The sequence below is a fragment of the Eretmochelys imbricata genome, chromosome 6, assembly GCF_965152235.1.
Source record: "Eretmochelys imbricata isolate rEreImb1 chromosome 6, rEreImb1.hap1, whole genome shotgun sequence".
NCBI lineage: Eukaryota > Metazoa > Chordata > Testudines > Cheloniidae > Eretmochelys > Eretmochelys imbricata.
In genome coordinates this window covers 9,590,158-9,617,568 of record NC_135577.1, presented here as the reverse complement: position 1 = coordinate 9,617,568, position 27,411 = coordinate 9,590,158, and the positions used below count along the sequence as shown (strand labels likewise).

The window sequence follows — 27,411 nt, the reverse complement described above, 5'->3', positions numbered from 1 at the left end:
GAAGTGGCCACCATATGCTTGCAAAACTCCACGAGTTCTAAGAGTCTTTCAGGCATTTTGCACATGGAATGCCATCTAGTTGGACAATCCAGGATTGGCTTATTTAAATTAAGCTTTTTCTTAATCACCATAATTTTTGGGTTCCTAAGTCTTGCAAACCAAACGTGCTTTTCCAACTATATGGTTCACAGAGCTGTTCTTTCATAGCATCCTCACCAGCAAGTTGCAAGGTATGAGCAGAATAGTTAACTCCTTGTAGAACAACTCCACCGGCAACTGCCATGTTGAATTCTGTCTTTTCAGTCACCTGAAGCTGGCCTTGTTGTCTAGCATCTCCTGGCGTCTCTTTTCCACAAAAGTCCTCATTGTTGTCCCCCTCTTTTTCACTCTCATCATCAGGTTCATCTTTTTTCCTCTTCTTCAATTATACCCTTGACAAATTTGGCCCCATTAGCTGCGTTATCAGTGGTAATCATAGAATATCAGGGTTGGAAGGGACCTCAGGAAGTCATCTAGTCCAACCCCCTGCTCAAAGCAGGACCAAGCCCCAATTTTTGCCCCGCATCCCTAAATGGCCCCCTCAAGGATTGAACTCACAACCCTGGGTTTAGCAGGCCAATGCTCAAACCACTGAGCTATCCCTCCCCCTAATGCTACAGAGCCATCCCAGACCAGCTTCTGCCTTCGAATATGGTCACCTTCAGGTGTTCAGAAGTGTGCTGCTAATTGATCTGCTTCATAGCAAGTGTGTGGAGGATCATTTTCTGTCGGCAAAAAGAAAAGGAGTACTTGTGGCACCTTAGAGACTAACCAATTTATTTGAGCATGAGCTTTCGTGAGCTACAGCTCACTTCATCGGATGCATACCGTGGAAACTGCAGTCTGCTGTATACTAACTCCTAATGCAGACCTGGCAAGATGAGTAGCTGTGATAAATGAAGGTGGGGGGAGAGCTCCCTTTTATGGACACCCAGCCAGCCAGTTAGCTATAAAATCCCTTTTAGTAGCTGTTCTCTACTTGCTTTACCTGTAAAGGGTTAAAAGTCTCACTCCTATACATAGGTAAAAGGAAGTGAGAGGGCACCTGGCCAAAAGAGCCAATGGGAAGGCTAGTACTTTTTAAAATTGGGGAAAAACTTCCCCTTTGTCTGTCTGTGTTGTTCTCCTGGAGAGCAGGGACAGGGCTGGAGCTATGCAGTAAAAGCTTGTGCCAGGTATGAAAATCACCAGCTCATGCCTAGACACTACTCATTTGAAACCCCAGATCTGTAAGTAGATCAGGAAATGTCGAGGAAGATGTGATTAGGTTTATCTCTTTTATTTCTTTATGGCTTGTGGACTCCTCTGTGCTAACCGCAAGTGCTTTTGTTTTGCGTGTAACTTCAAGCTATCTTGATGCTTAATCCTTGTAATTATTTGTTTAAAACCTAGCAAAAAGCCTAAATTCCAGGTGTATTTTCTTTCTTTTTGTTTTTAATAAAATTTACCTTTTTTAAGAACAGGACTGAATTTTTGTGTCCTAAGAGGTTTGTGCAGATGTTGTTTAATTAGCTGGTGGCAACAGCTGATTTCCTTTGTTTTCTTTCTCAGCTCTTCCCCGGAGTGGGGGTGAAAGGGCTTGAGGGTACCCCACACGGAGGAATTCCCAAGTGCGCCTTCCTGGGTTCCAAAAGGGGTTTTTGCACTTGGGTGGTGGCAGGATCTACCCATCCAAGGTCAGAGAGAAGCTGTAACCTTGGGAGTTTAATACAAGCCTGGAGTGGCCAGTATCCATTTTTTAAATTCTTGCGGGCCCCCACCTTCTGCACTCAAAGTGCAAGAGTGTGGAATCAGCCTTGACAGTAGCACAATGAACTTTCAAAGAAATCAGCTTGCCCTTGACTTCCTGCTTATGTTCGTATCATACTCTGGAAGGGCAGTGACTTTGTCTCAGATATTTTCATCATTTATTGGCAGTTTTTATTGCCGAAACCTTGAAGGAGGGAGTTAAGGAGTTCATCTTCCATCAACTTAAAAGGTCTGCCATTCACTGTTACTAATTCGAGGCAAGCTTCAAGCAAAATTAGACTCCTCAATCTTCCCTTTTATTGACTTGCTTTTCAACACAGAATCTAGAGGATGTTGGTTTGAGGACAGAATCTTTTTTTTTTTTTTTTTTTTTGGCACTGAGGGTTAGGATTAGCTTCATCGGTGTGTGAACGTGTCTCACTTGGGGCTAGCTGCTCTTGCGTCAGGACAGGACACTCGGCGGGGTGATAGCGCCCAGCAGCAGGTGGTGGAGAAGGGGTTTGAGGAGGGAGCTGACGGAGGCTAAGGGTGGGTTTGTGGCTGTTAGCGTGACTTAGAAGCAAGGCTGGGGCAGGCTGTGGTCATGTTGCAGACGCTCTGTCCTGTGCTCTAAGGGCTGAGCCTCTGGCCACTGCAGCGTAGTAAGAGCAGCAAGGCAGGCTCCTTGGGAGGGTGTGGGGCTGCCTATGTTTTAGTGCATCCGTGTCCCCATTCCTCAGGCTTACTCTCCTGTGCCAGCATCACTCACCGTTCTGCTGATGTGGAGGAGGGGGCAGACAGAGATTTCAGGCTGGGATTTCCAGAGGTGCCTGAATCCCAGAGGCTCCTCAGAGAAGCGCAGTGGTGGGGCTGGCGCTGTGACGTGTGCTCCCTTCCCTGCCTTTGCAGCTCACCCTCTGGATCGACGAGAAGATACTGACGGCTCAGGACGCGTCTTATGACGAAGCCCGGAACCTGCACAGCAAGTGGCTGAAGCACCAGGCCTTCATGGCCGAGCTGGCCTCTCACCAAGGCTGGCTGGAGAAGGTGGATGAGGTAGGTGACCTCCCGCGGGGGCTGGGGGAGCATCTTCCCAGGCCTTGCCGCGCCTCAGGCACCTGGCGCTCAGCGCGTACCCGGAGGCTAGCGCAGGCCGGGCAGCTCATGGGCTGAGGTAGGCCCCCACTCCCATCCGCGTCAATGGGGCTTTCAGCAGATGCTTTGCTTGAAGCACGTGCTAAAGAGCTGTCTCAGGACTGGGTGAGGCTGTAGCGGGCGGCAAGACTAAGGTAGCGGTGGGGCAGGAAGAAAGGAGTGGGTCCTACACTGCCCTTCTGCTGGGTCCTTGGGTTCACAGGATTTCATTACTACCCCCCCTCTCCCCAGCCACTGTGGTCCAATCCAAAGCCCCCCCCTTAACATGAGTGATATGACAGGGGAGGTGATTGCCAGACACTAGTGGGGTCTCAGCTGGACACTGTGTCCCGTTGGGGGCACCACACTTTAGGCAAGATGTGGACAAAGTGGAGAGGGTCGTGAGGAGAGCAACAAAAAAGGACCAGAGGTTTAGCAAGCCTGGCCCGTGAGGGAAGGCATTAAGGCCCCGGCTGGCTTAGTCTAGAGAGGAGGAGGCTGAGGGGGGACCGGATAACAGTCATCAAATATGTACAATGATGTTACAAGCAGGGCCGTGATCGATTGTTCTCCCTGTCCACTGAGGGCAGGACAAGACGGAATTAGCTTAGTTTGCAGCAAGGGAGATGGGGTTGGATATTAGGAAAAACTTGGAACAGGTTCCCTGGGGAGGGTGTGGAATCTCCGTCACCGCAGATTTTTAAGAAAAGGTTGGATGGACGCCTGTCAGGGATGGTCTAGGTTTGCCTGGTTCCACCTCAGCGCCCAGGCTGGACTAGAGAACTGCTGCAAGTCCCTTCCAACCCCACATTGCTATGATTCTCTTTTCCCCTGACCTCTCTCCAGGAGGGGCGGCAGCTGAGCCGGGAGAAGCCCCAGTTCGGTGCGGTGGTCTCGCAGCGGCTGACAGAGCTGCACCAGCTCTGGGACAAGCTCCAGTCGATGACAGAGGAGAAGGCTCAGCACCTCTTCGATGCAAACCGCTCAGATCTGTACGCGCAGAGCTTTTCTGACCTGGACAAGTGGATAGGCGAGATGGAGACGCAGCTGCAGTCGGACGAGCAGGGCACCGACCTGACAAGCACCAACAGGCTGCTGAAGAAGCTGATGGTAGATGGTGAACTCCCATGAGTACTGGCACTGTGGGGCTGGGGGTGGAGTGATGTCCTGCTGGGGAGTTGGGCGCATTGGAGACTGGCAGTACTAGGGGACGGATCAGTCTGCAGTCATCCCTTCCTGTCTCTTGCCCCTGTGGTTTGCAGGGGCTGGGGCTGCAGAGACGAAGCGGGGGAAAGGGATTCTCTGGCAGCAGCTTGCTCTACCCACGCTCTTCTCAGCTGGCAGAGGAGACGCTCATCCTCTCAGGGAAAGAAGCATTTGTAACTTCCATAGATGTCTAGCCGTTAGCAGGGGACAGACAGCCACATGGCGTTAGGCTAGCTTGGACACTGCCACTGGCTGGGGCAGCCTGTCCTGAGCTTCACCGATTCCAGCAGCTCAGATTCACCAGAGACTGTTACTAGCCTCATCTGTGCCAATCCACAGAGCATATGAGCTGGCAGTCACTGTTACAGAGGCTCGGGTCTCTAGCTCAAGCTGCAGCCGCTCATACTTTAGTTGAGAGGGCTCTAGTTCAGTCCCCTGGGTCCCTTGCAATCCCTCCCTCCTGGGTAATCCGAACAGCCTTCCTCCAAGGGGATGAATCCCGCAGGGACTGGTCATTTTAAAACTCTTTTCTATTTTGTTTTTAATTCAATCTAACCCTGTAGAAACATTCAGCATGTGTGTATCATGCTGCCTCCAGGGCAAGGTCTTCTCTGGGATTGAACCTATGGATCTAAAAGCAAGAGCCGGCACTGTCAGGCCAGATCCGTCACCTCAGAGGGACAAATAGACTCATAAACCTATCCATGGTCCAGCCACTAGCAGGGGATGGGTAGTTGCACTGGGTTAGCCTGGGTCATGTTTGGAATTAGGAGCCATGAAGACAGGTTTCAGAGTAGCAGCCATGTTAGTCTGTATTCGCAAAAAGAAAAGGAGTACTTGTGGCACCTTAGAGACTAACAAATTTATTTGAGCATAAGCTTTTGTGAGCTACAGCTCACTTCATCGGATGCATTCAGTGGAAAATGATAGCCATGAAGAGCATCTCTGGGAGAACTGGCTGGAAAACGGGCTTTTTTCCACAGAAAATTCTTTGAAAAGGAAATAAAAAGTCTTTGTCAAAAGCTTTCCCACATTAAAGTTCAATTTTTTGATGAAAAATCAAAGTCTGAAATCTTCAATTGGGAACCGCAGCTTCGGTGTCTCATGGGAGCTGAGTCTAGGCGCCTCGTGCTCCGATATCCTCTATAAGCCAGGCTGCATGTTGGACTACATCTCCCATGGTGCATCATGGTGTCCCATCATAGAGCATGAAACGGTTACATCATGGAAATCCCTGGCAGTGATGCATCATGGGAGATGTGGTCTGGCCAGACAGCCTGGTCCATAGAGGAAAATGGGCATGAAGAAAATAAACTACAGTTCTCATAAGGCACTGCAGCTGGCTCTCTGAATGGATATATTTCAGTTTTCAAGGCATTCTGTTTTTTCATTGAAAAATCAATGTTTTCTGTAGAAAGCAAACACTTTTCGCAAAAAATTTAGTTTAGTCAAAAACCCAACTTTCTGTAAAAAACAAACAAACAAAAAAACCCCAAAAACAGGTTGTTTGGTGATTATTTGATTTTTACGAGGAAACAAACTGAGAAGTACGAAAAGGTGACTGATTTACAGCTTGCCTAGTTTCCGAATACCGCATGCTTCATGGGATCTCCAACAGAATTATGCAATTTCACACCTTGTCAAAGCTGCAAGACAGGACAATACAAACCTAGTCAATACTGCAGAGATGTAACACGTTGGGGTGGGGGTCACAGTAACGAAATAGGAAAAGACGTACATAAGTAGGGAAAGGAAGGCTCTGGGGAGGGGAGGGGAAAGGAGGAGAGGTTTGGGGGTCTGGCATTCTTTGAGCAGCATCAACGTGCTTTATCCAAACATCTGTTGATTAGCCAGTGGCTGTTTCTGCGGCCGTGGCTGTGTGCCATCGCCTGGCTGGCAGTGACGAACATCAACCCTTTGTTTTCAGAGACTCGATGAGCAAGTGAGCACACGGAAGAGAGAGATGGAAGAGCTGCTGTCACAGGCCCCTCCACCCACAGGGGACGTGCACGAGGCCGACAGCAAGCAGCAGAGCATCGAGAGAAGGTTCCTCAATCTCCTGGAGCCCTTGGGGAAGAGGAGGAAGGAGCTGGAGTCGTCCAGAGCCAAGTACCAGCTCAACCGGGATCTTGCAGACGAAACAGTGAGCTCCCTGAAAGCCCACATGCACCATCTACGGCTCCTGGTGCTCCTTGCCTTCCCAATGGGCCTTTCGCACAAGCCTCCCAGCCCCTTGCGAGCATCTGCTCCATGCCCTGGGTGACACAGCAAGGCCTTGTACATAATTTATTAGGTGTATTACGGTAACTCCTAGGCGCTGTATCCATGGACCAGGCCTCTGATGTGCTAGGTGCTGTACAGAGACAGAACAAAGGGACAGTCCCTGCCATGCAGAGCTTCCATTCTGTCTCCTTTGGTTGCTGCTCAGTAGTGAGTAGTGTGAAGGAAGGTCCCAGACCAGCTCCTGGGAACTGGGTCACCGCTCTGACAGGGGGTTCAGTGGGTCGGGATGCCCAGGACTCATTGCTAGAGTGAGCCCTGGCAGGGCAGAGTCTGGGGGCCAGGGTGCAAGCGGCTGGTGCTGAAGCTTGAGTGGAGTCTGACTGGCTGGGCAGAGGGCTTGAGTGGGCAGGTTGCCACGCTGTCAGATCGCCAGCCCACTGCACCACATGCCATGCCGTGGCCTCCTGCCGTCCTCCCTGCCCCTCGGCCACAGCCTCTCCATTCTCCTCTGCTTCCCTCTTGCAGCTCTGGGTGCAGGAGAGGCTGCCCCTGGCCAAATCCACTGACCACGGCACCAACCTCCAGACTGTGCAGCTTCTGATGAAGAAGAATCAGGTGAGTCTGTCTGTCACTGGCTGTTCGTCCCCGCACCAAGATCAAAGCCGGGCAGCAAAAGGTTAAATGGGCCTTTTCAGAGGCATTCAGGGTGCTGCAGGTACAGGACGTGGCTAGAAGCTGGCCCCAGATACATCCCCTAGGAGTCTGGTAACACGTACCTTGATGAGCTGCATAAACTGAGGCTTTCAGCCCTAGGAGATTTGGACACTCATTTTCCATTAAAACGAATGGCAGCTGGGCGCCCAGACCCCCTAAGCAGCACGGGAGGATCGCAGCCATGCTGGGGCTGTGGGGGGCCACAAAGTGATCACAGAGCAGCTGCGTGATGTGGCGTGCTGGTGCATCCCTCTGGCCCTGTGCTACCCTGTGGGGTTGTTACATCACAGAGCGATGTGGGCACCTAGGGGTGGGAGGCGTTTCTTCCCTTGGCTCTGCCCCCTTCCTGCCCAGAAGGGCTGCCGTCCCCACTGTGCTGCTGCCCATGCTGTGGGTCACCAGCACGGGAGAGCCAGAGGGCACCTACATCTCTTTCCTCCCGCGTGCCGGGGCGCAGGCCCGGAGCTTGTCAATGACGCTGAAGTCAGATGGTTACGGTGACTGTCCCATTGCTACAGACCATGGCCGTGGTCGGAGCTAGAGGCCACCTGGCTCATCCCTTCCCTGCCGAGTGTGACCCCGTCACTAGCCATACGCTTCAGCACCATCCTCCCGCTCCTTGGCATGTACCCCTTCACACACACAGGCCGGTATCAGCCCCTCCCACCCCTTAGTTGTGGTGACTCTCCGGGGCCTCTGTCTCTGTGGGTATTTTGATATTATTATTGATTAGCTGTATTATCATTGAGCCTAGGACCAGGCCCCCGTTGCGCTAGGTGCTGTACAAATGCAGGAAAAAATGACGAGACTTAAACCAATATTTTCCCAGTGCCTGGGCACTAGCCGGACACGTTCATTGCCCGCGCACCAGCCGAACAGGAAAAAGCCACTTCTGCCCCTGCATCGGGGTGGTTAGCTGGGAAGCAGCTAGCATGCCCATGTGAAGGCAGAACTCCTGCCGTCCCCTCCGCTGGGCCTTCGCGATGCCCGCGGGGCAGCGGGCGTGTTTCTGGGGGGTGACGCGGGCTCTCCCCCACTAGACACTGCAGAAGGAGATCGCGGGCCATGCCCCGCGGGTGGAGGACGTCCTGTGCAGGGCTGAGCACATGGTGGCAGCAGCCGAGGGGGACTGCAGCGCCGTGGAGGAGCAGCGGTGGCTGCTGAAGGAGTCGTGGAGCGCTTTGCAGGAGGAGACGGGGAGGAGGTGGCAGCGGCTGCAGCAAGCGAACGAGGCCCAGCAGTACTACCTGGACGCCGGCGAGGCGGAGGCCTGGATCAGCGAGCAAGAGCTCTATGTGGTGGCTGATGAGAAGCCACAGGTGAGAACAGCTGGCGCTTAGCAATAAAACACGCAGAAAGCAGGTCCCGCTGCGGTCAGTGAACTGGGGTCTGGGCGATGGCCAGCAAACCGGGGGTCACCCAGCTCTGCCCAGCGCTAAGTTTGGCCCCAGGTGTTTCTCCGGGTACGTCTGTACTGCAGTCAGGAGCGGGGTGCGTGGAGCACATGTAGACGCAAGCTAGCTGCTGTCTTGGGAGCAGTGAGCCTTCAGGAAAAGGCGAAAGATTTACATGAGCTGAAGAGAAAGCAGAACATGGCAGCTGCTTGCGTGGGTACGCAGGGCCTGGGCAGGTGGGGCTAGGCCAGGCTGCCGCAGCGTCACCATTATTGGTTCCCTACAGGAGCTTTCCTCTCAGGAGCAGCAGAAGGTCCCTAAAAGTGCGGGGGCCAGTGGTGTCCAAACTGAGGCCCCGTCCCCCTGTATGTTTTCCCTGAGGACCCGCTTCCTGCTACCCCTTCTTCCCGAGCCCCAACCCGCACGCTGTCCTTTCCCCTGAGGCCCCCACCCCCGCGCTGCCCCGTCCCCTGAATTCCTGCCCCCACGCTGCCTCTTCCCCCCCCATGACATTGCCTCCTGCTCACTCCTCTCCACCTCCTTTCCTCCCCCTTTCCCCTCCATCGCTCACCCTTACAGCCAGTAAAGGGGGGGGGGGACGTCCTCCTGACCCCCCCATTCCATCACCCCTGTTTCCTCTAGCTCCCATGCTGCAATAACACCTCCCAGCTGCAGTGCAGACCATCCCCAAGAGCCCTTGTGGGACAGTGGCTCTGCATGGGGTAGACGGTGCTCTCAGGTATTCCAGTGAATCCTCTTTCTCGCTGCCTGGCTGGCATGTCTTGCTCTAGGTCAAACTGATCCTCAGACTTGGGGATGGGAAGGAATTTTCCTCAGGTCACAGAGGCAGGGACCTGCAGTGGGGCAGGCATGGGAGTGAACTGCCTGGCACCTCAGCCTCTCCTGGGGCAAGGGGATTAGTGCCTGCAACAGTAGTTTAGTCTGTTTAGGGCTGAAAAGCTGCAGTTTAACTGACGTCGGGCTCAATCCAGGGGTGTCTGGATGAACTATAGTGCCCTAGGCAGTGCACGAGGTCAGACGAGACGGTCCCTTCTGGCCTTGAACTCTCTGGAACTCTGTGGCCCCCCTCTCTGCAATACCACCCAGTGCATGCCCCAGTGGCAGGACGAGCCGGGCCCAGACCAACGGTGGATGCTCTGCAGCACAGAAGACGCTGTAGCCGCCAGATCCATTTATGGCTCAAACCCCCTGGGCTGTGTCGTCAGTTGTGTTTGCACGTGGTGTCCATTGAACGGCCCAGCACCGTCCCCAGGCCTCCTCCTACAAATGTCGACACCATGCCGGCACCGGGAGGCTGCTCCGGTCTGGGATTGGGTGTGCTGTGACTCCGGAGGCTCCTGCTGTGCTTGGTTGCAGAGGCTCCGTGTGGCCCCGTGCGTTGTGCTGCTGAGCCACGTTTGCTCCCCAGTGCCGCTCCTGGGGGGATTCTGCACCACTGCCCGCAATTTCTTTCCCCCCAGAAAGTATAGTCTGCCCAAGAAGTGCTGCAGTTCCATCTTTTGCCCACCAGAGGCCGCTGTGTGCCAGAGCAGCCCGCTGCTTTCATTACTTCTTGCTGTTCAGGCGCCACAGCAGCCTCTGGTGGGTGAAAGGGGGAACTGCAGCACTTCTCGGCCAGAACGTATTTTCTGCGGGGGGAAAAACAATCCTGCACGTGCACGGTAGTGCAGAAGTCCCCCAGGAGTAAAATTCCACATGGCTCTGCTGTGCTCATGGCTTCATGCCTTCCCTAGTCAGGGCACTCCGAGGCCTCTTTCTGCATGCATGTGAATGTGCATCTGAGATGGGTGTGCTCCTGCCTTGTGTACATAGCTTTCCGCTCTTCAGCAATGGACACATCTGGCTATGTACTGCCAGTTCCGCGCGTTCCAAACGCCCGAGTTTGGCTTAAAAAAGTCCTGTGATTTTAAATGAAAGCCGAGAGTCTCCCATAATCACGTGACTCCAGGAGCTCAGGCTTGAGGAAAAGCACCAAATACCACGACCTTCCCCTAAACATCGGCCTCAGTTTTAAAACAAATTTTTACACACAAATCGGTTTTCAAGATGGGGGCGGGAATCCCCCTTCTCACATCTCTGAATCTAACCATCAGCAAAGAACACTCGGTTCAGGAGCAGGCTGCACAAAGGTGACTTTAAGTCACATTTCTGACCTCCTGATCTTCTGGGCCACAGAGGCTAGGGTGTAACTTAGCCCTAGGGCCCTGTTTAAGTTACAGCAGTCTCCCTGGGCTTCCCTCACATCGCTGTGTGCCCCAGCCACACCCCTGGCATGCCTCCTATACCAGGGCCTGTGAGGGAGTTCTTCAGAGGACAGCCTGTGTAACCCAGGCCTGCTGGGCATGGCGCTCTGTCCCTGTCTAGAGGCATCTAATCTAGCTAGAGATTTGTGAGTCTGCTACAGCCTTAGCTAAGAGCCACGTGGCTTTTAGCTCAGGCAGTAGAGGCTCATACACTAAGCTTCAGAGGTCCCAGGTTCTATCCTGCCCACCGAGAGAACCCTCCCTGAGCCAGAGCTTTAAGAGTCCATTTGCACTGCTTCCGTCCTTTCACCTGGTGGAAAGAGGCCAGAGCAGGGGTGAGGATCTCCGCCTGGAGATCTAAGCCATTTCCCTCAGAGCCAGGCCCTGTCATTACATACAGCAGGCTGATTTTGTCCTTGCTGAATATTGTGGGGTGGTTTGTGTGTCACTGCAATTGAAAAATGCCCAGCCTGGGTGTGGCCCACCTGAGACCACATGGCTGTTCCAGGGGCGCGTTGTAACACACAGAAGTCTGTAGCTGCGTAACTAGGTACTTAGTAAATCAGGTGCCAGTAGATGGTGCTCCACAATACGCACCTTTGTTCATGGGCTTTGTCAGAACAATAAGAATGGTTCAGTGTCAGCCAACCCCAATCATGAGCCAGGCCCCCCGATATCATGAGATTTAAAATAAATACTAAATGTTGGCCGAGGGAAGCAGGGTGTCTTAGTGGCCCGCGTGCTGGGTGGGGACTCAGGAGATCTAGGTTCTTTCTATTCCTTGCTCTGCTGCAGGGTGACGTCTCCTTTCTGTGCCTCAGTTTCCCCTCTGCAATGGAAATAATGATGCCAACCTTCTTTGTACAGCACTTTGAGATCTAGTGATAATGAAAGTGGGCGTTGTTGTTATTATTTTAGTTGCCTTCTGGTTTCTAAGCTGTGAGGGTCACACTGGGCTCACGATTTCCAGCTTTTCTCCATAACCACGGGTGCTAGGAAACGTTCTCCTGAAAGCCGGGTAATCATGTGACTCCAGGAGCTGGGGATTTAAGAAAAATCCATAACTATTGTGCAGTTTGGCAGCACTGGTTGCTATGGCCATGTACTGCATGTGGCTTCCCGAGTGCAGCAAGACACACACACTCTTAGCAAGAGCACCCCAAAGGGAGCTTACAAACCCCCTGATTGGAAATGGCTGGGACAAGGCAGCATGGCAGGAATCCTGCGCTTGGCACTAGTTTGCATAGAGGCCAGAATGGCAGGCGCCCCTTTGAACAAGCGAGGGCCCAGTTCCCGGCTTTGTCGCCCACGTTCTGCCCCGATGTCTGGCCAGTGGAGGGCAGTGGAGCATCAGAACGGGAATGTTTGCCCAGGTGTGCGTGGGCTCTGGCAGCCCGCCCCGGTGCTAACCATGTCTGGTTGCAGGATGAAGAGAGCAGCATCGTTATGCTGAAGAGACATCTTCGCCAGCAGCGCACCATGGACGACTATGGCAAAAGCATCAAGCAGCTGGCTGGCAGGGCGCAGACGCTGCTCTCTGTGGGCCATCCGGAGGGGTACGTATGAGCCAGGCACGGGAACCCCTTACTACCGGAGCATCGAACCACCCATCTAGGGACACTGGGGTGGGGAGCGGCCTGCCTGCCAGCTCTTGGTAGCTGCTTCAATTCCAGCTCCTTGGGCCCATAAATGTGCAGGGACTAGCACCAGCCCTGTTGGCTCTGCTGAGTAGGTTCGGAGTACGTCTACATTGCAGCTAGATGGGTAACTACCAGCCAGGGCAGACATACATACACTACCCCTGTTCGAGCTAGCACCCTCCAGAGAGCAGCACAGCAGTGGGATGGGCGAGTCGCCCATGTAGGCACCTTGGGTCTTGGACGGGATAGCACTAGGGGCAGCTAGCCCCTCCCGCCACCCATGCTACCACCGCCATATTGCTATATTTAGCGGGCTATCTTGATCAAAGCTAGTGAGAGTAAATCTACCGGAGCTTGGAATTACACGTTCCCTCAGTGTCTATACGGGACTGTCCGGCTGCACAGATGGACAGAGAGACAGCCAGATGGCAGGTCTCCTGTTCCACTCAGAGATGCCCAATCCAGGGCCTTTGGCTCCTGGCCTCTACCACTTGGGCTAAGAGCAAATCCGTCCCACGTCATATTAAGGTTCCATTTGTAAAGGGTTAATAGATACTCAGGCCGTGAGCAGGATGTGTGGCAGGTGACTATAGGCCATGTCAGAAGGTCTTATAAACTATGGGTATAAACCGTGGTTGTGAACTGCCTGCTGGGTTCTGTAACAATCTGCAACAGCTGATGAACCATTCATTAAAACATTGACACATCACACATTGACTCACCTCATAGGACCTGTTTATAAAGGTTTCAGAGTAACAGCCGTGTTAGTCTGTATTCGCAAAAAGAAAAGGAGTACTTGTGGCACCTTAGAGACTAACCAGTTTATTTGAGCATGAGCTTTCGTTAGCTACAGCTGTAGCTCACGAAAGCTCATGCTCAAATAAATTGGTTAGTCTCTAAGGTGCCACAAGTACTCCTTTTCTTTTTGTTTATAAAGGGAACCTTCCTATGCAGAGTGACCAGCAACTCTCCTTGGGATCCGTGGGCCTTCAGCTTCTAGACAGGATGCAGGGTAACTAGCATGTCATGTAGCTCTGAAACAGAGGTTTGGCTGGCACGTTGGGGGTTAATAAATGTTCTAGCAAGTTTCCCTTTAATGATGCTGTTTGCTGGGAATGCCAGACTTATTGTTGGCATTACAGTAGCATGTAGAGGCCCCAGGTGACATCAGGGCCCCATGGGGGCCGGGCGCAGCACAGACACACAGCGAGAGACAGGCCCTGCCCCAAAGATCTCACATTCTAAACAGACCGGGGTGGGAGGGGAAATAGAGTCACTGAGAGGGGAATGGACTTGCCCAGAGTCACCCAGCAGGTCAGTGGTTGATCTAGGAATTTAACCCTCAAGGAGCTCAATCTATTAAGCTTAACAAAGGGAAGGTCATTTAAGGGGTGACCTGATCCCAGTCTATACGTACAGATGTGGGGAACAAATATTTAACAATGGGCTCTTCAATCTAGCAGAGAAAGGCCTACCATGATCCAGTGGCTGGAAGTTGAAGCTGGACAAATTCAGACTGGAAATAAGGTGTCAGTTTTTAACAGTGAGAGTAATAACCATTGGAACAAAGGTGGTGGTGGATTCTCCATCACTCCCAATGTTTAAATCAAGATGGGATATTGGTCTACAAGCTCTGCTCTGGTTCAGTCAGGAATTAATTCAAGGCCGGTCTCTGGCCTGTGTTATACGGGAGGTCAGAGGAGATGATCACATGGTCCTTTAGAAGGTGGGATCTATGAACCCAGGTCTCCTGACTCCCAACCCAGTGCCGTGCCCCCTGGGCCACACTGACTCTGACTGTCCTGAATACAGCTGGTTACAAATTCTCCAACAGACACGGTTTTTCCTCGGGAAATTATTATTAATTTGTATTATCGTATCACCGAGGACCCCTGCCAGGGCCCAGGCGCTGGGCAGACATAGAAGGAAAAGACAGACCCTGCCCTGCTATTTTGTTGAAACTGAGGCTTAATTTACACTAGGAAGATTTGCCAGCATAGCTATGTCAGCTAAGAGTGGAAAAAGTCTCAGCCCCTAGCCAGCAAAACCTCCAGTGTCGGTACAGCTAAGCTGGGAGACAGGGGCTTCAGTCAGTTTAGCTGATGTCATCCTGGGCAGCAGGGAAGTCTCTGTCGTGTGCACCAGTGGTTCTCAACCAGGGGTGCGTGTACCCCTGGGGGTACGCAGAGGCCTTCCAGGGAGTACATCAACTCATCTAAATATTTGCCTAGTGTTATAGCTAGCTACATAAAAAGCCCTAGCGAAGTCAGTGCAAACTAACATTGCATACAGACAATAATGTGTTTATATTGCTCTGTATGCTATACACTGACATGTAAGTGCAATATGTATATTCCAATCGATTTATTTTATGACCGTATGGTAGTAATGAGAAAGTCAGCAATTTGTCAGTAATAATGTGCTGTGACACTTTTGTATTTTTATGTCTGGTTTTGCAAGCAAGTAGCTTTTAAGTGAGGTGAAACTTGGGGGTAAACAAGAGAAATCAGACTCCTGAAAGGGGTATAATAGTCTGGAAAGCTTGAGAGCCACTGGTGTGGACAATGCTGAAACTTTCTCTGTGAATGTGTCTATTTCGATGACATTTCCTTTTGAAAAAGAATGGGAACATTCCGGTTTGATCCTATTGGAACGGGCCATCCCGAGTGCTCGGTTAGTTTGAGATTGTATTGTAAGTTACTGTATAAGAGATGTTGTTTCTAAAGGTTGAAATTGGGACAGTTCACTTTCCCCCAAGCACTTTTTATTTTAACATTTTGTGTTGCGGGAAATTTGGATTCCAACGGGGAATGCCAGCATCTTCCGAACCACGGGGCTCCCGGCCATCATGGTCGCTGACCCGCCTACTGTCTGTACCTCCCAGGGAGCAGATCATCCGGCTGCAGGGGCGGGTGGATAAGCAGTATGCGGGGCTGAAGGACCTGGCAGAGGAGCGCCGGCACAAGCTGGAGAACATGTACCACCTGTTCCAGCTGAAGCGGGAGGTGGACGACCTGGAGCAGTGGATTGCGGAGCGCGACATGGCTGCCTCCTCCCAGGAGTTGGGGCAGGATTACGACCATGTCACTGTGAGTTAGCGTGCCGGCCAAGGACTGGCAGGGCTGAGAGCACGGCTGCCCCGGCCTGGGACGCCTGCCTGATGTTTCCACAGCAGCAGTGCATCGTGAGGCTGGAGCTTTCTGTAGCCCGGCGGGGCGAGGGGATCTTTCTGGAAACAGAGCTGTAGGGCAGCCTAGCCATGGGGGCAGAGGGAAGAGGAACGCTCCCAGGGCAAGGGGGGGTGTGTACAGAGCAGCGTACCCAGGATAGGGGTGGGAGGGCTGTACAGAGGAGCATGCCCACAGTGAGGTGGGCGGTACAGAGGAGACAGAGGTGGATTACCATTCTGTGGGGCACTGGGCCAGAGCAAGAAGGGGCCCCACCACCCACATCCCAGTGCTCCTACCGGGGAAATGGGGTCAGGGCGCGGGGGCTTCCCCCACTCCCCTGCAGGAGCGCCGGGTGGGGGGAGTGGATCGGAGTGCGGGGGTGCCCATTCTTCCGGGCCCCCAGTGGGCCGGAGCCCCTGGGCACGGCCCCGTTCGCCCAGTGGCTAATCCGCCACTGGGAGGAGAGCGCCCCTGGTGAGGATTGTTTCTCTGCCAGCTGCTGCGGGAGAAGTTCCGGGACTTTGCGCGGGAGACGGGCAGCGTGGGGCAGGAGCGCGTGGACAACGTGAACCTGGTCATCGAGCAGCTGATTGACGCCGGCCACTCGGAGGCCGCCACCATGGCTGAGTGGAAGGACGGGCTGAACGAGAGCTGGGCAGACCTGCTGGAGCTCATTGACACGCGCGTGCAGCTGCTGGCCACCTCCTACGAGCTGCGCAAGTACTTCTACGATGGCACCGAGATCCTGGGGCTCATCCAGGAGAAGCAGCGGGAGCTGCCTGTGGAGCTGGGTCAGGATGCCCACACTGCCGAGTCCTTCCACCGCATGCACACGGCCTTCGAGCGCGACATCCACCTGCTGGAGGGGCAGGTACGGCTCCCCCACTGCAGGACCTTGGGGCTCCTAGAGCACCGGGGGTCTGGGATCAGACTCATCTCTGCCGCGATAGAGCACCTGCCGGCGATGCCCCTGGGCTGCCTTATTGCCAGCTGCTCCTTGCTCCCGGTCGTCCCGTCACAGGAGCACCATGGCTCGCTGGGGAGTGTTTTCCCTGTGGTGTGGCTAGCTGGGGGAAATGGGGTGCCGTGTCTGCCCCTGCTTGGGTTTCGCTAGGCCATGCTCTGCTTTTGCACACGTAGGCCACCAGCCGCGGAACATGGCTCGTAGGTGATGCATGGATTACAGGGCCAGACGAGGCCACTCTGAGCTCCTGTAAACCAGCCAGAGAGCCTCCCCCAGGGATCCCTGCCACCAGCCCAGAACTCCGGGCTGAGCTGGAGCAGAGCTTTGAGAGGGACGATCCAGCCTGGATTTATAGATGCCGTACCAGGGTTGGAGAACTCGCCATGCCCCGGGCGATCTGTTCCCTGCTAAACATCTGCCTCTCATTTCAAACTGGAATGTTGCTGATGTCAGCTCCCAGCCACGGCTCTCGCTTTGACGGTGTCAGATCAGCGGTTCTCAAACTGCGGGCCGGGACCTCAAGTGGGTCGCGACCCTGGTTTAATGAGGTCACCACGGCTGGTGTTAGATTTGCTGGGGCCCGGGGCTGAAGTGAAGCCCGAGGGCTTCAGCCCTTGGTGGCGGGGCTCAGTCTTCAGCTTCAGCCCTGGGCCGTGGATCTCAGGTTACAGGTCCTCCCACACGGGGTTCAAGCCCTTAGGCTTTGGGTTTGCCTCCCCCACCCCCGCCAGGGGTAGCCAGGCTTGGGCAGGCTCAGGCTTTGGTCCCCTCTCTTGGGGTTGTGTAGTAATTTTTGTTGTCAGAAGGAGGGGTCGCGGTGCAATGAAATCTGAGAACGGCTGGACGAGATTACAGAGCCCCCTGCTAGCAAAAATCTCCTGCCTGGCCTGATAGAGCAGGATCGAGTCACCTCTCATCCTTCTCCTGAATAAATTAACCAGATTGAGCCCCTTCAGTCTCGTGCTGCACGGCCGGTTCCCAGACCTCACATCGCCCCGTAGCTCTTTTCTGAGCCCTTCCCTGTTTTTCAACATCCTTGGAGCAGAGTGGGCTCAGTCTCCAGGACCGGTGCCATACACAGACACAATACCACCTGCCTGGTCCTACTCAATATTCTCACGTTAATCCTCCCAGGTATGGCATCACCCTGGCAGCTCATGTTGAGTTGCTTGTCCAGTGTGATCCCCAAGTCACTTTCAGAGGCCCCACTTTCCCGGTTCAGCCCCCCATGCTGTAGTTGGGGGCTGCATTCCTTGTTCCTAGATATAGAACCTTGCATTTGGCCATATTAAAATACATGTTGTTTGCATGTGCCCAGCTTACCAAGTGACCCATCCTTGTTGTTATTTACCACTTCCTTGTCTCTGTGTCAACCAGTGGTTGGGATCAGCCCTGTCTGACAGACGGGAATTGTGATGGGACTCCCCGGTCTAGAACTAGAGGTGGGTGGTAGAGTGGGGCCCAGGAGTCATGGAACCCACGGCTCGGCTTTCCCCCCCTTGGCCACATTTCCCCATGCTCTCTCCGGCAGGTCCAGCAGTTCCGGGAGGTAGCAGCGCGGCTGCAGACAGCCTATGCAGGGGAAAAAGCTGACGCAATCCAGAGGCACGAGCAGGAGGTGGTGAGGGCCTGGAAGTCCCTGCTGGATGCCTGCAGCGGGCGGCGGGCACAGCTGGTGGACACAGCCGAGAAATTCCGCTTCTTCAGTATGGTCAGGGACCTCCTGTCTTGGATGGAGAGCATCACCCGGCAGATCGAAACTCAGGAGAAGCCCAGGTAAATCGCCATTGAGAGGGAATGGCCCTGGCCCGCCCTGACTCACCCCCTCCCCACACGTGGACCCTGAATAAGCCCCACACAGGGTCCGACATGCCACGGTGGAGTCTCTATTCCCAGCTTTTAAATGCTCACCTGACACTCATCAGAGACTGAGAAGCAGCCTTGTACTTCGCAAGTCTCCCCTTCTGTAGAGACAGGGTGATCATATTTCCAAAAGGGACACCATGTGGGGCTAGCCTGAGCCCTTCCCCCCGCTCCATGCGTGGGGCTGGCCCAAACCGCTCTCTCGAACCCATCTCCCCACACAGGGCTGGCCCATGTCACTCGCCTGAGCCCGGCCCCTCCCGCCACTCCCCCCCCACGCAGGGCTGGCGTCGCTGCTCACCCGAGCCCTGCCTGCCCTCTGACCGAGCCCTGCCTTCCCACCCTGAGTGGGGCTGGTATCATCCCTCGCCCCCCTCATGTGTTCCTCCGCACCCCACCTTTTGGGGCGGGGCAAAAATGGTCATTTGTCCCGTTTGCTGTTGCCAACTGGCCACTTTTGCCCAAAAAGTCGGGACGGCCGGGAGAGGGCTTAAAAAAGGGACTGTCCCGGCCCAAACGGGACGCATGGTCACCCTATGCAGAGATGTCTCGTCCGTGGAGCTGCTGCTGAAATACCACCAGGGGATCAAGTCCGAGATTGAAACCAGGCAGAAGAGCTTGGCCAGCTGCGTCGACCTGGGGAAGAGGCTGCTGCAGCGCAGACACCAAGCCGGTGCCGAGGTGAGGCGCGCGGGGCCCCACGCTCTCGTTTGGCCTCCATGGGCGGGGCAGCCCAGCCTAACTCCATCCTGCAGGGTGCCCTGCGGCCACGCCTCCCACTGGGATCCCTCACGGGAGAGGGAGTCTGGCTGGTGAGCCCAGCCCGCCATGCACGGGGGGAGCGCGGCGCACCCAAACTACAACTCCCAGGAGGCACCGCGGCAGCATTGCTGAATTGAAATATTCTGGTTTTCCGGGTGGGTTTTTTTTTTTCATTAAAACCGCAACCTTTTCCGTGGAAAATTGACATTCAAAATGAATTTTTTTTTTCTTTCTGTCAAGACTGAGCCCCTCCCCCAACTTCCGACCCCACGGCCGGAGGTGTCATTCCTCGTTCAGAGCCTGCAAAGTGCCCAGCGTGTCCTGGGTGCGCCGTGTACAGGAACATCCGATGGAGGTTTCCCGCCTGAGGGCCCTCCGGAGCAGCGCGAGGCAGACCTGTAGAGCCAGTTACAGAGACCCCCGCCGGAGCCGGGAGTGGAAAACGCCGTGGTTATTTCTCTCCTCTCTCCCCTTCCAGATCAAGGAGAAGCTGCTGCAGCTGACGGAGAAGAGGCGTGAGATGATGGAGACGTGGGACAGGCGCTGGGACTGGCTCCGCCTGTGTGAGTGACACACGGGCATGTCGGTGGTGGGGGAGGGTCGATGGGCACCAGGAAGTTGCTGGGACTTCACCCAGACCTCCAAGTGATTAGCACCCGCCTGGCCCCAGGACCCTGAGCTCTGTGAAATGGGAGCTCTGGAAAATCCGGCCTGTGGTCTGCAGCAACAAACCATGGACAGGCGGCTCCCAGGGGAAGGGGGTGGGAGGAAACATACTGCCCCGCTGAGATGGGTGTGGCATGCTGTGCTTTCCCCAGCGCAACACGGGACCCCATCCCCCTAGCGTGCACTGGGACTGGGTGCGGGGAGCCTACATCGGCCTCAGCGGTCAGCATTGGGGCCTGGCGTAGGAGCCTCAGCCTGCTCAGGGTGAGGTTTGCAGGGACCCACCTGCCTCTGCTGAGGGGGCAGTTGCACTTGTTGGGGGAGGGATGTCCCAAAACCCTGGACTCCCAGCTCCTGAAAACTCCCCGCTGGGGTGCAGGAGGGTTGGCCTGAACCACTCTGGGTCTCCCTTTTCCCCAGTCCCTGAGGGGGGCGATGCTCATGCCCTGATCTCTGCAGAGCGCTGTGTGCTCCAGGGTATTAACGAGCAGGACACTAGCGTCCTCCTCCTTGGGGGAGCCAGCCAGCTCCAGCGCGGAGACTGGCCCTGCTCCCCCACCCCCGCCTGCCGCGGGCATGTAACGCGCCGCTCTGCTCTCCGCGGCAGTGCTGGAAGTGTGCCAGTTCTCCAGGGACGCCTCGGTGGCCGAGGCCTGGCTGATCGCCAAGGAGCCGTACCTGGCCAGCGGCGACTATGGACAGACCGTGGACAGCGTCGAGAAGCTGCTGAAAAGGCACAACGCCTTTGAGAAATCCACCGCCACGTGGGAGGAGCGCTTCGCCGCCCTGCAGAGGCTGACCACGGTGAGCGTGCCCCGGGCCTAGGTGGGCGGGCATCAGCAACGGGGATCGAACCGGGGAACCTCAGCAGCTAGGATGCCAGGAGCAGGCTCCTGTGAGCTGCGACTAGAGGGGGGCAGAGAGCCGCCCCCACGGGCAGAAGCTGCACAGGGAAGGCAGGGCGGATCCCTTGCCCGGCTGGTGCATAGCTGGGCACATTCCTGGGTGCTTTAGCCACTCCAGTTATCAATGATCCAAAGAACAGGGCTTCCCCACTTCCCTCCAGAGACCGTCCCCCTGCCTGGTGGGTCTCACAGCGGGGGAATCTCCCCCAGACACCCTTTTGTACTGCACTGTCACTGGTGGTAGCGCCGCATCCGGCCTCCCCCTAACCCCCTGCTCTCCCTTCCCGGCATTCCCGCCCTTCGCCCACAGCTCCCTGCCAAGTACTTGGACCTTCTGCCGTTTGCAGATCTGCCAGCCTTTAAATAATCCTCCCCACTGAATCCTTTTCCAGCTGGAGTTGCTAGGGAAGCGGAAGCTCCAAGCGGAGTCCACGCAGCGCACGGCAACCTGGACCGTCGACCCCCAGTACGACTTTGACCCAGGGGCTTTGGAAGCACTGGAGTAAGTGACAAGCTCACGCGTTTCACTGCACCTGCGACCTTCCCTTCGGGCCTTTTGGGGGGTGATTCTGCACCCAACGAGGCAGCGGGAGTCTCACCAGGTCCTGGAGGTACCACAGACTAAGGAGGATGGGCTAGTGAGTTAGTAGTCAGCTGCCAGCAGGGGATCCCAGCGTGCTCGTGCCCATGCCTTGTGGGTTCTAGCCATGGAATCAAAGCCAGGGTTGAAACGCTCGGGACGGGTTCACTTCGTAGCACCTGACTTGGGAGCATTTGCAGCTCGCGGCCAGTGCTAGTTAAATGGAAAAGTCCCTTTCCGAAGACTGATGCTGGGGAGTGCAGCCCAAAGGGGTGTTTCCAGGCTGAGCTGGATTGCCAGGGACATTGCGTTTCAGGATGCAGGTGCCAGTCAGGCTGAGAGTGACTTAGAGCCCAGGGAGATGAGAGCGTCACTCGGTCACCGGCTCTGGAAGTGCAGCCCTGCTGCCCCACCGGCAGATCACTGATTGCAAACCTGCAGCTAGGCCTGGTGCCATTGGAGCATTTGGTGCTGGCCCCTACCAAGCTGTGGGGCCCTGCTCTGTTCCTTCAGGCCATATCTTGTGTTTTCCCCAAGCTGCCAAGTCCAGCTGCCGGGTAAAGTTGTTCCAAGTGACTCAGGTCAACGGGAATTTTGCCCTTGACTTCAATGGGTCTGTCCATCCGTTAACGCCCCGCACTTGCTTTGGAGCTTTCGCTGGATCGGGGCCGGAGGAGGTGGCATCCCGCAGGGTCCGGCCCCACAGCAGCACCTTCTTCTGGGCCCATTTCAGAAGTCAGGCTGGAGTCAGGCGCCGGCCTCCCTCAGGCTCCTCTCTGGATGCCAGCCCCGTCTGTCTCAGGAGTCTGCCTGGCTTCCCCTCACCCTGGTATCTGGGCATCTCCTGTGTCAAATCGATGGCAATAGCGAAGTCCCCAGCGGACTCCAGGGGGTTGCTGGCTCTTCTCCCTTCTTGGGGTCAGAACTCAGCTTGCGGGGACATGTGGGACTTGGATGGGGGGGATATTCTCCATTGCCTTGGGGTTAGCTTGATCTGCGCCAGCGGGGTTTGTTGGTCGGTTCCTTGGGGACAGGGGGGAGAAAGAGGGTCAGTGTGGGGTTTGGGCAGAGAAAGGGGCACCAGTGTTGGTCTTTGGAGGGTTGAAGGGGGGCCAGTGTTGGAATTTGGGGTAGAAGGATCAGCACTGGGGATTTGGATGGTGAGAGCTGGGCTTTGGAGTGTGGAAGGTGGGGATCAGCCAGGGTGACCAGATGTCCCAATTTTATAGGGACAGTCCCGATATTTGAGGCTTTGTCTTATATAGGTGCTTATCCCCCCGTCCTGATTTATCACACTTGCTATCAGGTCACCCGAGAGTCGGCACCAGGGTCCAGAGGGAGGAAAGGGGAGCAGGGGGGCAGTGTCAGGAGTGTGGGGGTTGGGAGAGGGGGTGGCACCAGGAGGTGGGGACAGAAGGGGGGTCGGCTTCAGGGGGTGGCACTGGGAGCCAGGGGGAGTGGTAAGGGGTGTGGAAGGGGGGCGGTGCTGGCAGCAGGGGGAGGACAGTGCCGGGGGTCAGGGGCGTGGAAGGGGCAGTGCTGGCAGTCAGGGGTATGGGAGGTAGGGGTGCTGGGGGGGGATGGTGCCAGGGGCGTGGAAGGGGGACTAGTGCCGGGGGTCAGGGGTATGGAAGGGGGCTGTGCCAGGGGGCGCGTTCAGGGGGCAGGAGGGTGTGAAAGAGGGGTGGTGCCAGGGGGGACAGAAGGGAGGACTGGTGCCAGGGGGCAGGGAGTGGTGCCCAGGGTCAGGGGCATGGAAGGGGGCAGCACTGGGGGTTTGCAGCCCCAATGCCCTTGCTAAAACCCAGCCTGGGTAATTCTAGCCAGCTGGCTCAGGTCTCTGAACAGCGTCAATGGCAGAAGAGATTCCTTTCTTTTTTTTTTTTAACTACTTAAACTGTTCTTGAGTTTTGATGTCCTCCATTAAACAGCTGCCACGTTCCACCCCAGAGGCAGCTGCATTTCCTAGAATCCTAGAAAATTAGGGTTGGAAGAGACCTCAGGAGGTCATCTAGTCCAACTCCCTGCTCAAAGCAGGACCAACACCCACTAAATCATCCCAGCCAGGGCTTTGTCAAGCCGGGCCTTGTGGGCGAAGTGACTCATCTAGCATTTGTAAGCTGAGTGGGAAACTCTTGAGGCTGCAGGGGTGGGGTGTTTTGGGGATACAGAATTTAGCGGCCACTTTGCATTGTAGAACCAGCACAGTGCCTGCAGCAGACGCTTGGCCACACTGGCTGTGCTTCTTGGTTCCATTGTTTGTAAATCTACATGCCCCAGGAGAGAGCTGAAGAGGCCAGATCCGGAACAGCCATTTGCGACTCCCTTAGCTTGAGAAACTCCCAGTCACAAAAGCATCGGATTCAGAATAACAATGGTGATTCTGGGCAAACCATTTACAACAGCAAATTATGGGCCTCTTATGTGAAAGAAAATACTAAAGTTCCCTCTTTTTAAAGGGAGTGTTATTTGCCATAGGTCTCAGGAAGAAAAAGAGAAGAAAACAGGGGTAATTTCACAGGACCTCTCTGAACCTGCTACAGAAGACTCATCACTGGTCAGTTACCAATTTTAGTTTTCTCCTTCCTGGACCCACCCCCAGCTGCATAATTCCCCGGGATTTTTTATAAAGCTCTTTGCAAATTGTTGCCTCTCTGCCGAAGCCTGTTAACAATGTGCCAATGTTTCCCTCTGACAAAAGCCTCCTGTTTTCTTATTTGCTTTGTGTTTGTTCGTCCCCCTAGTTCTTTCCTCTGCTATCAGTGAAGCAGGTGGAAAGGTTTTTGTACCACGCATTCATCCATTGTTTGTTTAATTAGCTTAATAAATGTTCACATTATAAATAATTTACTGTTTGCCACAAAAATATACACAGGTTCACACATTCTATTTTTCCACCCCCAGAAAATGCTCTTTTTTTAACCCAGCAAGAATTTCCCCAACGAGCAAAGGACGTAGTTTGCCAGGTTCACTCGTCTCGAGGTGGATCTGTCCCATCTGATACATCTGTCCCTCATTTGGTTGGGGGAAGGGTTCACTTGCCCACCATTGCCCTCCTCGAGTGGAGGTTGAAGGTACATGTGTGCTGCAAAGAAAGACTCGCGGCTGAAAGTCTCGGAACCCCGTTCAGCTGACTCAGGCTTGCTGGGCTTGTGCTGTGGGGCTAAAAATATCAGCCTAGAGGTTTGGGCTCGGGCTTGGCTCTGAGACCTGACCCCTCACCGGAGAGGGCTCCAGGCCACGCAAAGTGCTATTTTTAGCCCAGTAGTGTGAGCCCGAGTCAGCAGACCCAGGCTCTGAGACTCGTTACCATGGGTGTTTTTCTGCAATGTAGACAGAGCTTAGCTCCAGAGATGTTAAGGGCAGGCAGGACCATTGGATCGTCTTGCCTGACCTCCTGTGTAGCCCAGGCCAGAGAGTTCTGCTCCGTTACCCCTGTGTTGAGCCCAGTCACTTGTGTTTGGCCAAAGCAGATCTTCCAGAAAGGCCTCAGTCTGGATTCTCCATCTCTTGATGTCTTCAATCCCCCCTTCCCAGGGTAGCTTGTCCCTACAGGATAAACATCAGGGCCTTGTGGAATGCATCTGGCTTCTGCTCCAGCCATGGGTTCTTGTCCTGCCTTTCTCCGCCCTCTAAGCACCCGGTGTTTCCTCCCCGGGAAGGGCCATATGTGTAAGCTGGTCTGGAAGGGTGCACTAGGAGACCCCTCGCTCCCCACGCTGCCGGCACGTGCGGTGAAACAGCGCCCCTGCGGAAAATGCCGTGTCTGCCAAACTCCAGCGGTTCCAGGAGCACCAGGGGGAAGAAAGGCGGGTCTGTAGAGCAGGGAAAGGGGGCGCAGTGACAGCTGCTGGTAGGGAAGGGTCATTTGTACAGCCTGCACTGTTCCACCCCATCAGGCTGACAAAACTGGGCTCGCTGCCTTGCGTCACCTGGCGAATGCAGGCTGGGTGGGCGCTGCTTGCTCTCTGGCCATACGCCGGGGGAACCCCAGGGAGGGAGAAGGCCGGCCCCCATGCTCAGCTCAGTGTCTATTCACATTGAAACTGGCCAGGACAAGCGAAGAGGTTAAAGCTACAGGAACACAGAGAATAACAGCTAGCGGAGGGGCCTACAACTCAGGTCTGCTGGGTTCCACTCCTGGCTCACTGCGGGATCGCGGGCAGCTCATTAAAAAGCCACTGGCTATTCCCTAGAAGCTGGTTTGCTGTCTTAGGCCCTTCCTTCGCTAGAAACGCGCGTCCGTGCGGACGCTGGCTCCGGCGACAGGAGGGGCTCTCCCGTTGCTGGAGTTCACTGAGTGGCAGGAGCGAGGTGGATGGTGTAACGACCTCGCGCAGGGGGGTGGATTTTTCACCCCCCCCGAGCGGATCGCTGGCTGGACCTGGCTGTTGAAATGTCCGTGACAAGGGGTGATTGGTTGGTGGCGTTTCTCTCCTGGCTGAAGCCCCGGAGCCTGCACAGTAACGTAGGCATAATGCTGCCCCTGCAGCGCCCTTTGCTCAGGGAACCGGCACGAAACCTTTTGTTGCCAGTGTGAACGGGGTCTCCGCTAGGGGGTTTGCCAGGCCAGCTCTTCCCCATCTGGACCTGGCCTGTGTTTCAGTGCTCTGGGCAGTCTGGAAACCAGCCACCCCCTTTCCAAACTGCATGGCTCACAGGCCAGTGCCCACGGGGCAGCGGGAGGAGCTAGGCAACCCAGGCTCGTTCTGGGGGTGCGTGAAACATAAGGAGGACGTGGACACAACTGGGGCTGGAACAGTGAAGGGAGCGGGGAGCCTCATGTGGCCGTCGGTTCCCTGTGGGCGTGCAGAGACTAACTGTGCTCCTCTAGTCTGACCTCCTATCTGCTCTACGCCCGTTTGCAACTGGGTTGCAGCAGGACCCACCTCATAGCAAGTGCCCCTGGCTTCCCTCATTGCACCTGCTCCCCTCCCCCCGGGGGAGCCATTCACCCACGCGCACGCTAGCTGGGCCCTCCCACGAGAGCCTGCTTGGGAAGCCGGGGCTCTGTAACTGTGAGAAGCACTTGCCCGTAGCTGTTCCGCTCCGGTTCTTCCCCCTATGCTGGGGATCTGGGGCACTCTGGAGAAGGCCTGTTCCAGCAACTATGCCTCCCTCCAAATGGCAGACACCCGCCTTAGCCCCGCATGGAAGATTGCTCTCAGCAGAGGTGTTTTAGGTTCCCCACCAGCACCCAAAGAAGGGTCCCTGCTCCTGCTCATGGCCTGGGAATCCTGCTCCAGGCAGCTGGGCTGTGGCCTCCTCAATGTATAGGTCTGCGCTGTCACCTTCACAGGAGGCTTCGGCACTGATTCAGGCCAGACCTCCTCCCAGTGTGGACAGGAGATTGGCTTACCTGGCAGCCCCACCGCAGAGTCTCAGGTGCATGCGGGGGAGGCAGGCCAGGAAGGATGGCCTAGGAAACAGGGAACTGGCCAGGGGCTCAGGAGAACTGGCTCCAAGTCCCGGCTCTGCTACTGGCCTGAAGGGTGACCTTGGGCAAATCAACCACCCCTGGGCCTCAGCGCCCAGCTGTCATTGGGGATAGCGTTCCCTGCCTCTCATGGAGGGTGAGCAGCTAAACCCACCCACCGCCAGGAGGCCTGAGAGCTACCTCGATAGATCCCGGACTGGGCAGTTGGGGCTTTCAGGTCTCCTGGAGGTGCATTCTGGTCAGGTCCTGCCCCCTCCTTGTGCGCTGGCCATTGGCTGTGCCTTAGCTGCTCAGGCATGGGGCAGCCCGTGGTGCCAATTCTCTGTAGCTCCCCTGGTGTCGCGAGATGCTCTGACCAGCTACACCAGCGGAGGATCTGACCCATAGACAGACTGGAGAGAGTCCAGGGGAGGGCAATGAAAATTATTAGGGGGCTGGGGCACATGACTTACGAGGAGAGGCTGAGGGAACTGGGGTTATTTAGTCTGCAGAAGAGAAGAGTGAGGGGGGGGGATTTGATAGCTGCTTTCAATTACCTGAAAGGGGGTTCCAAAGAGGATGGATCTAGACTGTTCTCAGTGGTACCAGGTGACAGAACAAGGAGTAATGGTCTCAAGTTGCAGTGGGGGAGGTTAGGTTGGATATTAGGAAACACTATTTCACTAGGAGGATGGTGAAGCACTGGAATGGGTTCCCTAGGGAGGTGGTGGAATCTCCATCCT

General features: G+C 55.3%; 1 protein-coding gene across 2 annotated transcripts in view; it reads left to right on the top strand.

Annotated features, from left to right (window-relative positions):
• SPTB (spectrin beta, erythrocytic) overlaps positions 1–27,411 on the top strand; it is a 132,463-nt gene that overhangs the window by 83,908 nt on the left and 21,144 nt on the right. The window contains exons 18-31 of one of the 2 annotated variants that reach the window (XM_077820756.1): positions 2,677–2,823; positions 3,748–4,011; positions 6,035–6,250; positions 6,856–6,945; positions 8,085–8,363; positions 12,128–12,258; positions 15,227–15,431; positions 16,009–16,383; positions 18,008–18,252; positions 18,882–19,020; positions 19,580–19,664; positions 20,375–20,571; positions 21,065–21,174; positions 23,731–23,809. In XM_077820756.1, the coding sequence (XP_077676882.1) occupies positions 2,677–2,823; positions 3,748–4,011; positions 6,035–6,250; positions 6,856–6,945; positions 8,085–8,363; positions 12,128–12,258; positions 15,227–15,431; positions 16,009–16,383; positions 18,008–18,252; positions 18,882–19,020; positions 19,580–19,664; positions 20,375–20,571; positions 21,065–21,174; positions 23,731–23,809 (2,562 nt within the window). Of the gene's footprint in view, positions 1–2,676; positions 2,824–3,747; positions 4,012–6,034; positions 6,251–6,855; positions 6,946–8,084; positions 8,364–12,127; positions 12,259–15,226; positions 15,432–16,008; positions 16,384–18,007; positions 18,253–18,881; positions 19,021–19,579; positions 19,665–20,374; positions 20,572–21,064; positions 21,175–23,730; positions 24,099–27,411 lie in introns of those variants that run through there. The other variant, XM_077820755.1, reaches the window with a different exon arrangement.